Source organism: Protomyctophum bolini, assembly GCF_963924005.1.
Source record: "Protomyctophum bolini genome assembly, chromosome: 15".
Lineage (NCBI taxonomy): Eukaryota > Metazoa > Chordata > Actinopteri > Myctophiformes > Myctophidae > Protomyctophum > Protomyctophum bolini.
In genome coordinates this window covers 31,152,089-31,166,981 of record NC_137876.1, presented here as the reverse complement: position 1 = coordinate 31,166,981, position 14,893 = coordinate 31,152,089, and the positions used below count along the sequence as shown (strand labels likewise).

Here is a 14,893-nt window from a genome sequence, read left to right as displayed (position 1 = left end):
GTGGGTGGCATTGCTGTTAGGTGCATGAGTCATTGCAAATTTTGTACACAACCTACTGTAAGGGACAGCAAATTGTCTGTGTGAAATGTAGATGGAGAATATGTTGGTGGATAATGGGGGAGCGGTTGTTTGTGAAGTCTTAAGGTCAAATCTCCTGTTGTTTTTGTTTTTGCCCAGTCTGAAAGTGTCAGAGTGGTTCTTTTGAGTTGGAGTAAGCTCCCTCAGTGATGTGCTTCATCACCATGACAACCACATACAGATTATGTCTGGGAGAGGTTGAGGCTCCTTTCTCTGCAAGCTCCATTCATCTGCGTCGCTGCAACACGGACGGCCTCGACCCCATTCTCACACCCACCTCCCTGCCCTCTGCTGCTGTCCTCTTCCACAGCACAGTGCCGCGTGCGCATGTGCATAAATGAATGTTTGCATCTGTTAGCACTGATATATACAGTGTGTGTGTGTGTGTGTGTGTGTGCGCGTGTGTGCGCGTGCGTGCGTGTCTGCGCATGTGCATAAATGAATGTTTGCACCTGTTAGCACTGATATATACAGTATGTTTGTGTGTGTGTGTGTGTGTGTGTGTGTGTGTGTGTGTGTGTGTGTGTGTGTGTGTGTGTGTGAGCGTGCGTGCGTGCGCGCGCATGCGTTTGTATCAGCCTCTTAATAATAGTTAAGTTATATTAGAGTGCTCCATAGATAACAGCATGAAATCATACTACGACTCTCTTAGTATGCAGGTCTCTCTCTATCGACCTCTGACCTTTCTGCTCTTGCTATATTCAGGAGGCACAGTGATATAGCCTCAAGCAGGTTCATCTTCCTTCCGAGCTGATTGCCATCCTAAAAGAACAAAAGAAGAAAAAAAACGTCAGGAACACTTAGTGAAACTGCTGATATGTGCATGTGCGTTGAAGTCGTCTGCTCAGTGAACTGAGAAGTTGGAATGTGAAATGGAGGGCAGGAGAGGTGACTTGAGTTGAGTGGGTAGCATAAGGAGAAGAAGGAAAAGAGAAATGGAAGGCAGCAAGATCAAGAGGACAACAGGGAGAGAGGAGAACGTACTTTATAAGTTGCTGATGTGTCTCTGCATCAAATCCACCAAGAGACTAGTCTCACCTAGATCGGGAGACCTCAGCCTACCGATACGTGTGGGGAAATCTAAGTGGAAGGTAGAACTTGCTAGAACAGCAGGCTTTACGAAACTATGCCCACTGCTTTGAAAACCAATCCTGTAACTGTCCCTAACTGAAGGACTGCCCTAAGGACTTTGGGATTGGTTCTGTAATGCAGTTTTCTTCCCACACAGTTTTAGGAACAAACTGTGGGGAAAAAAACTACATTGCATGTTTGCACTTGGCAATAAAATAGTTAAGGATTAACTATTACTAAAATGTCTTTTTTTCTGTTAATAATGTGTGTCAGTGGTGCAGCGGACTTCTATTTCTGTTGCAAATCTTCTGGGTCATGTAAGGAGAGAAGCAGAAGACAGATGGATGGAGGAGAGGACACTATTGTCAGTTCCAGGATTTTCTTCGGCAGTAATACTAATTACAAAACAAATGACAAATTAGAAGGCAAATTACAGACACATCTATTGGTAAATGATGTGTGTGACCTACAGTATGCAGATCAATGTTGGGTTTCCTGGTCAATCACTGCTTCTAACTCTAAAATAACCTACATGTACTACACACACATCATCACTGTCAATTGAACTGAGTGAACAATGGACCCTTACGAGGCCATTTAGTTACATTTATTTTGTACACTTCATGATACAAATGGATAGGTTTAACACTGAGGATTTTACCGTACATGCATCTTAAAGTTTTATGCCTTGCTGCGAACCATAACATGCCCATAATGTCATTACCCATCTGGGGACAATAAAGTGGATCTGCAACTCCAAGTGATTCCAATTGTGATTGTAAATGCAGTGGGAGGTACAGTAGGAAGAGATGGGGAGACATGGTGAGTGTGTTTGTGAAATGGACTGCGACAGCACAGCAGTGAGAACTACCTCCTGGAGCTGTGCCAGGCCACTGCGGGGCAGTGTGGATGGACGGTCCTGGCTTGACACAGCAGACCTCCATGGCACCTGACTAGGGACATGGGGCCAGATCATCACAGTCCCCAGGGGGAGGCAAGTCTCAAAACCTGCTGCTCCCTGTCGCAGCATGATGAGCTGTGTCCAGATTGATTACAGTTTATGAAAAGTGGAGGATAATGAGAATATGATGAGCTGGGTCAGTGTGTGTGGTACGGTGTGTATACCACACTGTAGTGGTGCAGCATGATGCCACACCATGAAATGTTCGACGTCTTTCACAAGAAACCGTTGCCTAACAATGCCAATTTGCACGATCAGGGCCGATTTGCACTGACAGTGGCCTTGGACATGACTGGCCCGCAATAGACGCGCCACAACTTGAACTTTATATAGTAAATCATGCTTAGAGGAGTTAGAGATTGCATGGACCCATGCCGTTATCACATTTGAATTAGCGTTGTCTGTAAGTATAGGTTTGTTACTTTCTTATATGGGGTGTTAGTAGTACTGATAGTAATGATGTTGTGACCACTGTCTCCTCAGTCAACAGTCATTACAGTAATGGTAAATTAGGTACTACAGTGATGATTACAGTGCAATTAGCTGAGTCTGCATCTACGATGCATGTATTCGACGATGTATGTATTCTACTCAAGCCATCTTTACGTATGCTGTGTCAGGAAATGGTCAGATAGAGGCTTTCCCTCTCCTCACGGCCCTGGAAGCATTCAGCTAAAAGTGCTGAAGTTACTGTTACCTAGCAACCCTCAGTCCAGCACCTCTGCCGAGAGGATGCTCTTTGGACATCTGCATGGGTGTGTGATGAAACAACATTTGGGCTGTCATGCAATGAGGGAAATCTGTACAGCAGCTAGATTTCTATTTGTAATGGGCTTGTAGCTAGCACCCTACTTTATGCATAATCATATGGGTGCTGCTGATGCCAAGTGAATCCTTGGTGGTCAATGTTATGAATGTTTTTGTAGCTTTGTTATTAACCGCTATAATCATGGCATTCGTATGAGGCATGTCATTCAAGGCGCAAATTGTTGGAAAGATCAGACAGAAATCAGATATTATAAAAGTGCATTTGGGCCAAAGGCTACATGATATACAGTAGACACAAATCTAATCTGCTCTCTGAGATGTAACAGATTTTGTAGACCAGGGAGGTAGCACAATGCCCAATTACCTTATTTAGAAGGCCCATGATCTGGAATACCTGCACCTGAATAGCTATAGCCTCTTTCAGTCTGGAAACAGCAATAGTGTGGCGTGTCAAACTGTATATTCACTGTTGAAAGATGCATATTTTCATTCACATATTCACGGTTGATAGATTGTGCATGCATTCCCCAGATACTTTCTGTTAATTCATGTGGTTGATAGTCTGTACATATACTGTATCCATATTCATTGGCAATATACATTACAGTAATCTATATTCATTCGTATATTTAATTATTATATTGACTGTACACTGTACACTTGGTAACCCTGTCATTCAGAGACCCAGCGCAGATGTCTTGTGTCTAAGCCTGTTTTACTTTATTTTATTTTCTCTTCCTGTGTTTCACTCTTCTGCTACCCTGAATTTCCTCCTGTTCCTAATGTCCTGTTGCTGATGCAAACATGAGCAACAGGAGTGATTGCCAGTGTCTGTTAACCCAACCCCTCTCTCCCAATCTGTGTCAAGAGTCAAATGATTATCAATTATAGAATTCCAGTGCAGTCTCATTATTGTTTTTTGTATTGACCCACCTTATTTAGATTCCCTTCATCCATTAACACTTGTGTTTAATCATTGTTTTCCCACTCTCATTCCATTTGTCTTCTCTCTGTCTCAGCCACTACTTATCCACTCTCCAATCCCTCCTACACCGCCTTTCTCTAATTTTTTCCTTTCCTGTGCTGTGCTTTTTTATTACCTTTTCCTACATCCTAATTTCTGTCGGACACATTGCTTCTTCTCTGGTCTGATGCCTCCATTTTATCTTCACTGTATGTGTCGGTACCACAGGACAGCTGCATACATGATACCATTCGATTGCAGTCATCATTAATGACGGCTTGAGCTTACATCATGTTTTGATTGATTACAGCAGTGAAGAAAGCAATGATTTTGAATAGGGTTATTTATCTAAATGATGTGTATGTATCAGGAAATTAAGAAAACCTTATATTTAGAAAACAAAGCAATACTGCCTCATCAACGTTGGTGTTGTGACTTTTGTGTCAATTACTTCCATGAGAGGGGGAGAGGTGGTGGAGTTAGTTGCTTTAGCAGACAGTTTGAGGGTCCAATGGAATTAAGAGGTTTTGTCCGAAGTGTTTTTTTTACTATTTTCATTGGTTCAATCATTCTCGAAACAACACACAGACGTAAAGGGTGTTCAATAGCACTGATTTATCCAAAACAAAAACGGAGATGGTGGTTTCCTCCCGACAGCAACGAGAATATTTATGCTTCATTTCCCATAATTTACTTTGTCTTCTATATATTCTTTCTTCTCCCTCCTTTATCCCGCTCTTCTTGTCTCCCTGGCTCCTGTCCCAGGTGGTACGAGACCAGATCTCCCACTGTACAGTGAAACTACGTCAGACCACCGGACTTATGGAGTACTGTCTGGAGGTCATCAAGGAGAACGACCCCAGCGGCTTCCTACAGGTCAGATGTCACTTTCCATAATGGGTTGTGGAATTTCCGATGTTGAATTATTTACAAGACGAGGGTTGTCTTTTGGCATAAAGGGGCTTAGGTAGAATTTATGCTAGGGTCAGATTATTTCATGGCTAGGTGCTCTGATAAGAACCGTTTGATGTTATGCACAGTCTGTGTAGGCATAATGTACTCATTTGACTAGCTTATAATAGTTTTTATATTTAAGGTATGGCATTTTCAGATTTGAATGAATAGTGAAGAGAAGAGGTACAAGGAAAGAAGGGTTGAGGCACACATGTGAAGAGAAGAGGTACAAGGAAAGAAGGGTTGAGGCACACATGTGAAGAGAAGAGGTACAAGGAAAGAAGGGTTGAGGCACACATGTGAAGAGAAGAGGTACAAGGAAAGAAGGGTTGAGGCACACATGTGAAGAGAAGAGGTACAAGGAAAGAAGGGTTGAGGCACACATGTGGAGCGAGTAGAGCGAGACCGATAGGCCTATATTTTGGCCCATTATATACATTGTCTTTAAAACTTTTTGGACGACATTGGTATCTGCAATTAATTGTATCCCTTTTTTACCACTTAATTTCAACCTGGCATCCCTTCTGCAATTAATTGTATCCCTTTTTTACCACTTAATTTCAACCTGGCATCCCTATAATGTTCAAAATTCATTCATGTCCAAAATCTGGATCGGATTCGGCATCTGACCCAAAAATCTGGCATGAGAGAAACCTTCTGAAAAAGCTATGTTTCTATGTCAGTCGTTCTTCGATTTTTCAAAAATAGCAGACCTACAAGCTCGTAGCGCTATGAGCTTGTAGATCTGCTATTTTTCAATAGCTAAAGCATAACATAATGCTTGCACCAAAAGGGGTTCCCGCCCAAAATGGGTTAACAGCACACTGACAGTCCAGGAACACACACTGTTCACTACAGACTGGAACCCAGTGAGTCGTCATCATGTTAACAGCACACTGACAGGCCAGGAACACACACTGCTCACTACAGACTGGAACCCAGTGAGTTGTCATCATGTTAACAGCACACTGACAGGCCAGGAACACACACTGCTCACTACAGACTGGAACCCAGTGAGTTGTCATCATGTTAACAGCACACTGACAGGCCAGGAACACACACTGTTCACTACAGACTGGAACCCAGTGAGTCGTCATCATGTTAACAGCACACTGACAGGCCAGGAACACACACTGCTCACTACAGACTGGAACCCAGTGAGTTGTCATCATGTTAACAGCACACTGACAGGCCAGGAACACACACTGTTCACTACAGACTGGAACCCAGTGAGTCGTCATCATGTTAACAGCACACTGACAGGCCAGGAACACACACTGCTCACTACAGACTGGAACCCAGTGAATTGTCATCATGTTAACAGCACACTGACAGGCCAGGAACACACACTGTTCACTACAGACTGGAACCCAGTGAGTTGTCATCATGTTAACAGCACACTGACAGGCCAGGAACACACTGCTCACTACAGACTGGAATGGAATTGTGACCATAGTTATTCTTTCTACCAGATCTCTGACGCCTTGATCCGGAGGGTGCACATGACAGAGAGCCAGTGGGGGAAGGGAACCCTCACTCCCAGGATGACCAGTGACTTTGACCTGACCCTGGACAGTGGACCTCTCCTGCAGACCATCCACCAACTGGACTTTGTCCAAATGAAAGGTAGAGAGGAGAAGTTGTTCAAGACATTAATTATGTCAGGTGCAGGTATTTTAAGGAGGATTACACTTTAGCCTTGTACTCATTGGCTGGCAGCTGTCCAAATCAATCATAGTTCCAGTCAACAGCTAAATCACCCTTCTTGTTTAACATATCATGAGCATTGATTTAGAATCTAAATCAGCACAGCTTTAGTTTGCTGTTTTTATATGAAGATGCACTCTCTGTAATAGGGTTTTTGTCATGGAATATTCGTCATGGAGTTTGCGTCATGGAGTTCTTCACCTCCACATTGTCTGTTACTTTTAATACTTTCCTATTTGGGAACAACCTGGGATGCATTACATAAGACCCTATAGACTGTGTTCTTGTTTCTGATGCAGATAATTCCCCTGTAGAGCAAAGACATTTTCTGCATTCACATATCCCTGCAGCCTCTGTTTATATTGTGAACAATAACAGATGGCATCTGAGGTGATAATGTGGAGGGATGTTCAGGGAGCAGTCTTTCGTCAGTTCAGCATGACCTGCATTTAGTTTGTGTTTGTGCATGAACAGCCAACCATATACTGTACATACACTTTACACCCACCAGGAAGGGACACTTCCTTGTTTTCTCAGCCAGTCCAGTTTTGTTATACAGTATAGGCTTTGTTATACGTTAGCCAAACTTTGCCAAACAAATACATAGAGAAACAAAACATATGTAGGCCAGTCTCATAACTAACATATTTGATAGAAACTGATTTAGTGAACTTAGCAAACAGCTGTTCTGAGTGACGAGAGAATAGGGGGCACTTGCCGCCCCGGGCCAGAGTCACTCAGTCACCACTCACCATGCTATGTGTGCGGGCGGTGCTTGTATGGAAATCAGCCGTTTCCCTTCCCTAGTTCAGCTACAGGATCACTGTAACGCACCTGGGATTGATTTAAGGTGTAGAATAGATTTTGTACGTGGTCTAATCAGAAACCAGCCAATCAGAATCTGGAAGTATTGGGACTAACCGTTTTAGAATGTACATTTACTAATAAAATAAAATAAATTAAAAATAACATGCAACTAGCGGACGGAAATAATTTGTTTCCCCCCAATGCAAGTAGGAATTGTTTGAAGAGAATGGTGAATGGTAGTTGTTAAAGGAGAATTCCATACTAAATGGCTTTCTTACCTTTCTTTGTAGTTGTTACGTCCTCAGTCCTCACCAAAGAGGTCCAGTTGTTATTTTGTGCAAAAGCTCCTTATTGGCTATTTCCCCTACCATAAGCCCTACATGAATTGCATTGAATTGAATGGGAATTGAATGGGGCTATGGGGTGTTGTGCTAATTCGCTTATTTCCATCGCTCAAAATTATAATTTCTTTGTATATATCCTCTCTTCATAATGTAAATAATATCCCAAGCGGCACACTTTACTACTTCTTTCGATGCAAATAAGCGAATTAGCACAACACCCCATAGCCCCATTCAATTCCCATTCAATGCAATGCAATTCATTGAGGGCTTATGGTAGGGGAAACAGCCAATAAGGAGTTTTTGCACAAAAAAACACCTGGACCTCTTTGGTGGGGACGTAACAACTACAAAGAAAGGTAAGAAAGCATTCTAGCATGGAATTCTCCTTTAAGCAACGCTTTTGTCGTTTTATAGCTTTGTAGCTGCAGTTGAAGACCGCTCAACTTGGATTGTAGCTTTGTAGATTTTGTTGCAGCTACAAACATCGGCCGTCGCTTTGGTTCATGTTGCTGGTTTCCATTGAAAATGAATGGTAGCCCGTAGCTTTGGATCTGCCTGTGTTAATGAATGGTAGCCAGTAGCTGTGGATCTGCCTGTGTTAATGAATGGTAGCCCGTAACGTTGGATCTGCCTGTGTTAATGAATGGTAGCCCGTAGCGTTGGATCTGCCTGTGTTAATGAATGGTAGCCAGTAGCTGTGGATCTGCCTGTGTTAATGAATGGTAGCCCGTAACGTTGGATCTGCCTGTGTTAATGAATGGTAGCCCGTAGCTTTGGATCTGCCTGTGTTACTGCACCACCAGCAATCATTCTCCTTTCTCCCATCACCACCCGCACTGGGTATCGCCGGGCATCCCAGGACAGAGCTGGCCATCTCAACCAGTGAGTCTATTAAGTCTCTTCCTGTCAGCGGTTGAGATGCTGCAGCCCCAGTGGACCTCTCCATAGATAGAAGATGGCTGGTGCCGCCACAGAGTAGGTCCTCAGGAGTGCCCCCTGCCCTCCAAAAGACCTGAGACGTACTCCTCAGCAGATACGCTCTGCTGAGGATTGAGTGATGTGTTTCAGCCACAAAGGCGCTAAATTAAATTCAACCGCTTCTTTACTTTACTGCACAGTCATGTCCAGTGGGAAGTGTGAGTGAGTGTGCCGGTTTTTGTGCACGTGCACAAGCCTTCCATATCGCAGCGGGGTGTATCTTGGCCTGGTTTTTCCCACACAGGAAAATCTTCAGTGTTATTTCATCCATTGGTTACTCTGAGTTAAGGATTTGACTGTGTGCCTCCCCTCAGTCCCAGCGGCTCCCATGCTTCAGCTGGAGGAGTGCTGCACGCAGAACAACAGCGCCACGTTGTCATGGAAACAGCCGCCGCTCTCCACCATCGCCGTGGAGGGCTACATCCTGGAGCTGGACGATGGAAGCGGAGGAGCGTTCAGGGTAGGGGATCATTTTTTACATCTGAAGCTGAGGTGAATGAATCCCACACACTTTGTAAAATGTAAAGAGTACTGGCAAAGAAAAAAAGTATTAAACATCCCCAATTCTATTATTAATTAATGCACAGTATTTTGGTAACTGACCGTTTGTTTATCGTGTGTATACGTATATTCAGCATTTTTCAAACACTTTCTAGATTTTTTTAACATTTTTAAAAATAGAAGATGTACAATCTCTGTATATCTGCTATTTTTGAATTGCCAATACATAAAATATGGATAAGGGGGTTAAAAAGACCCCCTCAAGGACCCCTGGGGGTCCCCAGATACCATTTTGAGAACCACTGCTTCACTGCACAGTCATGTCCAGTGGGAAGTGGTCTATTTTATATCTGGCTTAACCAGATGAACCCTAGCGTCCCTATTCTGGGAATTTCATTATAGGTTCTTAGGTTATTATTCAGCGAATAATAATGATAATTGATATTCATTCATCAGCCAACACTCCCCTCTCCAGGTGGAGCGAGATCAATTCGTGGCGGCGACGACTCGCCACGACCTATTTTTTTACGCCATGACGTATTCTTCATTATCCGCCGTGGCGAGTACAGAATCCGCCATGGCGAGTACAGAATCCGCCATGGCGGAGACTCGCCACGACCTATTTTTTTACGCCATGACGTATTCTTCATTATCCGCCGTGGCGAGTACAGAATCCGCCATTGTTTATTTTTTTTTTGCGTGCCGTGGTGCAGGTTTTATTGTCCTACTAGTACTATTCTCGGAATTATTTCATCCTCTTGTAGCGTAACGGTTAGCGCTCTCGCCCCTATAGTCAAGGCACTGTGCCGGGCCAGGTTCGATTCTTGCAAAAAACAAACTTTTTTTTTTTTAAGTTATTTTTTTACCCGTACATACAGTGTGTGTGCGTGCGTGCGTATACAGTGTGCGTGCGTGTATGCGTGCGTGCGTATACAGTGTGTGTGTGTGTGTGTGTGTGTGCGTGCGTGCTTCATCGTATTTATTATTATTATTATTATTATTAATATGCAGGTAATAATAATAAATACGATGAAGCACGCACGCACGCACGCACGCACGCACACACACACACTGTATACGCACGCATACACGCACGCACACTGTATACGCACGCACGCACGCACACACACACACTGTATACGCACGCATACACGCACGCACACTGTATACGCACGCACGCACACACACTGTATATGCGTGCGTGCGTGCTTCATCGTATTTATTATTATTACCTGCATATTAATAATAATAATAATAATAATAAATACGATGAAGCACGCACGCACACACACACACACACACACACACACACACTGTATACGCACGCACGCATACACGCACGCACACTGTATACGCACGCACGCACACACACTGTATGTACGGGTAAAAAAATAACTTTAAAAAAAAAAAGTTTGTTTTTTGCAAGAATCGAACCTGGCCCGGCACAGTGCCTTGACTATAGGGGCGAGAGCGCTAACCGTTACGCTACAAGAGGATGAAATAATTCCGAGAATAGTACTAGTAGGACAATAAAACCTGCACCACGGCACGCAAAAAAAAAATAAACAATGGCGGATTCTGTACTCGCCACGGCGGATAATGAAGAATACGTCATGGCGTAAAAAAATAGGTCGTGGCGAGTCGCCGCCATGGCGGATTCTGTACTCGCCATGGCGGATTCTGTACTCGCCACGGCGGATAATGAAGAATACGTCATGGCGTAAAAAAATAGGTCGTGGCGAGTCGTCGCCGCCACGAATTGATCTCGCTGTCTCTCCCCCACTCACAGGTAGTACCCCCCCAGAGAGGACGTATAGGGCCTTAGTCCTACTCCTCCTCCCAGCCCAAATCACACCTTGGAAAGCACGAGTGTCTATTTCAAACAAAGTGTTTTTTGACTGGGGGGTCATATTTTGACAGCAGGAATTGCCTGTCATAATTTGACCCCCCAGTATTAGGATGTATTAGGATGTTGATATTCACCCTTTTTGGCTTCAATTTATGAATTTAACATACCGGTACAGTAGCATAGTAGAGTATAGGCTATAGCCTAGGCCATACGGTGTGATCTTTTACTAGGGTTTCTACTCACATAATGTTTTAAAAAAAAAACTTTTAATGCATTTTATTTACTAGCACAAACTGTTATCATCAGACATAAGCAGTTTGTACATTTCACAGTTTACCCAACCACCCACTTCCCACATAGCTTTTGGTTTCCCACCTTACTAACAACATGACACCCTCTGTCCCACTCCCACCCACTGTCCCATTATACTTACAGTATACCATCCAGTTGGGAGTGGAAAAGGAAATGTGTTTGAGGAGAATAAAATGTCTGGCTAACAGAGTTGGGAGGTAATCCTCTGCATGGCTAACTGGAAAGTAGCTGTGACTCTGTGAGTGGGTTCGGTTCTATGGAAATATAGAATACATTGGTATGAAATGTTTAATGTTTCTGTCAATTAATCTGGGGCAGGCACACAGCATAGGAATATGATTGATTTTATTCATATTTTATTTATTTAAGTCGTATTTATTTTGTCCTTTTAAATTAACAAAGTAATGATTGGCTACTATGATAAGGTAGAGGGCAAGCTGCCATTAAAATAAATCCTCATTAAACATTTCTTGTAAAACTGGGGACACAAAGCGGAAAAAGCATCGTGAATAGTTAATTGCCTGGATATGGGGTCACCTAGGCCAGTGGCAAGATTTTCACAAGCTTTGGGAATGAGGATCTGATCAAGAGAGTTATCTCAAATATCGGGAGCGCATTGAGGTGTAAAGTTCTGAATAATAGGTGGAAAAGAACTCCTGCAGGGTCGGAGATAGTTTCTTCTGTTGAAGATTTGAGTCTTGCAGCTCTTTAGAAATGCTTCTTAAACCTAAGTGTCGTTGTCGATAATAGGTCAAATTTCCTATAAAGCTGTAGACATTGGTTCAAAAGAGGCACTCCTGTGAATCGGTATCACCTCTGGCAGCACCTCTCGCTCTGAAACTTGAGTGATAGGTATACCCACCCATGTTCTTTTGTTGTGAAACAACACAATTGTTCCCATTCAATTGGCACAAGTGGGCAACTTTTGTCTCTGATTAGCACCTTTGCCGTTCCATGAGACAAAGCAAATGTTGTTATTATTGTTAATAATTTTAGCAGTAATCTATTACAGTGGTGAACAACATCCTGAGTGACATCTGCACTGAGAACAGGGGAGGGGGATGCCAGAACATAGATTTGTTCCAAAATAAGTTACCTATGATTGGACAAATGTCATGCCTACACTGTCAAATGATTGATGGCGAAAAAAATCTAACTCATTATGAGTAAATGACGGGTAAATGACAGTAGGTCACTTAAACCCTTCACTGTCTACATTACATGTTGACAGAGATGATTTATTTTGATCTTAGACTAGTATATTATATTGACTAATACCGTACCTTACTAATACCTTAATGTGCTTTGTGTTTGACTCAATAGTCCACATTTATTTTTATTTACAATTATAATACAATTTCAACAATAAATGTGGCACATCCAAATAGTTGCTAGTAACTAGGCTCTTAATGATCTACGATGGCAGAGTAATCTCAACAAAGAACTCCTTCATTTGGCGCCAGGGAGGGCATCACCACCAATGCAACCAGGGGAAGGTGAAAGCAAGTCATTGTCACTGAGTCCCCTTGGGTGGACGTATGGCTACTGGTTTCATGTGCGATGTGTGGGGCCTTGTCGTGGAGAAGCTCTGATTGATATGAGCACGTGACACTGAAGGGAATTAAATGACGCCGTGTCAGGGAGGGAGGGTGCGGTAGTGCAGCTGTTAGACGGGGCGATCCCACAGGAAGTGCGATGGGAGATCAAGGCTATGTGCATACACTTACAGAGGTCAGTGGTGTAAAAGGACCCTCCCTGTCTCTACATAGTGAGCCCACCTGCTTTGTTGCAGCAAGAGTCTTATTCCCCCCTCAACAATGGAGTCAGGACAATGACAGGGCATATCTGTTTCAGCCCTCTGTACCTTAAAACCAGAGCAGGTTCTTCCACAATACCACAGCTTGTTCTACAGTTGTACTCAACAATGACTCTGGGGCAACAGCAAAATGTGTATTTATTAATACTTTTCACTATTTTCTTTTCTTTTTCTATAATAGACAAACAGTACTGAACAAAACCGACCCCTGCTAAACACAATTACAAATGCAATTGCACTGCAACTCATGTTAGAGGTGACTTTGTGGAGGCTGGCGACCCCATTGATGGCTAGCTAACCACAGTCACCTGACCATTTGCTCCGAATGATCTCCACCCTCCTCAGCCACCCCCAACATTATTCCGTGATGTTCATCGTCTGTATGCATCGACAAGTCTTTTTTGTTGCATCAGAGCATCTAATTTCTGAACAACTTGCGACAGATGCACGAACTGTAACTGTTAGCTACTAATTGGCAGGCGGTCAATGCCAAATTGCCTTTCAGCCTGGAGTCAGTTTTGTTACTTGGCGGCCATTTTACTGGCCACACTGCAGGTTGGAGGGTTGGCTGCTCGACCAGAGCAATGCAGAAACAGGCCACGCTAGATGAGTTGATTCTTCCCTGACCATGACAATCACCCACATATTGGTTCCATGTACATACACATGTTTGTTTTAGATAAGTAATAGCACCCCCAGGTGTCCTTGAAGGTTTCCAGATTTACACAAAAACAAAATAATATAAATACAATAGCAGCCTGATATCCATCCCTCCCCCCCGGAAATCACATTTGATTTGATGAATTTTCTGCATACCTTGAAATTGCAAATCACTGTAATACAGTATGCTATTGCTTACTTACCCTTGTACAAGAGGTTTGGAATCTCAATGGGACTTTTTATGGATAAATAAAGGTGAAATAAAACGAATTAAATCAATGGTGTACAGTACACGACATGTAGCAGCAAGGGAAGTTTTGTTACCATCTGCTCCTATATGTGACTCACTGCAGATCAGCCCGCTGAGCTCAATGTATTCTATTTATACTCTGTAGTGTGGGCATGCTCACCCCACGCACAATTGTACCAACTCACACTCACGTATTATTATACATCCCCCACTGTGTGTCCAAATGGGACATTCTCGCTGAAAAGCCCCCGGAGACAGAACCGGATGTATTAACCATTTAAACCCTCTTTACTCTTTGTAAAACAGAACTCAGTTGGAAATGTACCAGGAGGAAGACCGCTCTTTTCCGTCTACACCAAATGTTTCCCCCAAAGATTGCCGAGCTACAAAGCTCACAACACATGCTGAGAGCTTGAGAGCTTGTAGATTGGCTATTTTGGGGTAATGTGCCCCCAGAATAGGCATGCTGAGGTTTGAGTGGTAAAAAAACAACACTAAAAACTATGTGTCATAATTATTGTTAGCAATTCAACATTTGTGTGTGTGTGTGTGTGTGTGTGTGTGTGTGTGTGTGTGTGTGTGTGTGTGTGTGTGTGTGTGTGCGCGTGCGCGTGCGTGCGTCTTCACAGGAAGTGTATGTGGGGACTGAGACCATCTGCACTGTGGATGGGCTCCACTTCATGAGTATGTACCAGTCTAGAGTGAAAGCCTTCAACGCCAGTGGAGTGGGCCAGTACAGCAAGACCCTGATCATGCAGACCTCAGACAGTATGTTCAGCAACGCAGTCCGATGTGTTCATTCACTGCTTCTCAACATTGGCTCCGGCAACCATTAGCGGTCCAAATGAACCACTAGCGGTCCAAATGAACCAC

At 43.4% G+C, this 14,893-nt stretch overlaps 1 protein-coding gene across 1 annotated transcript in view; it reads left to right on the top strand.

Annotated features, from left to right (window-relative positions):
* trim9 (tripartite motif containing 9) overlaps window positions 1–14,893 on the top strand; it is a 52,435-nt gene that overhangs the window by 30,203 nt on the left and 7,339 nt on the right. Inside the window, exons 4-7 of the mRNA XM_080783739.1 lie at window positions 4,608–4,718; window positions 6,269–6,422; window positions 8,947–9,092; window positions 14,650–14,788. Of these exons, the coding sequence (XP_080639865.1) occupies window positions 4,608–4,718; window positions 6,269–6,422; window positions 8,947–9,092; window positions 14,650–14,788 (550 nt within the window). The remainder of the gene's footprint in view (window positions 1–4,607; window positions 4,719–6,268; window positions 6,423–8,946; window positions 9,093–14,649; window positions 14,789–14,893) is intronic.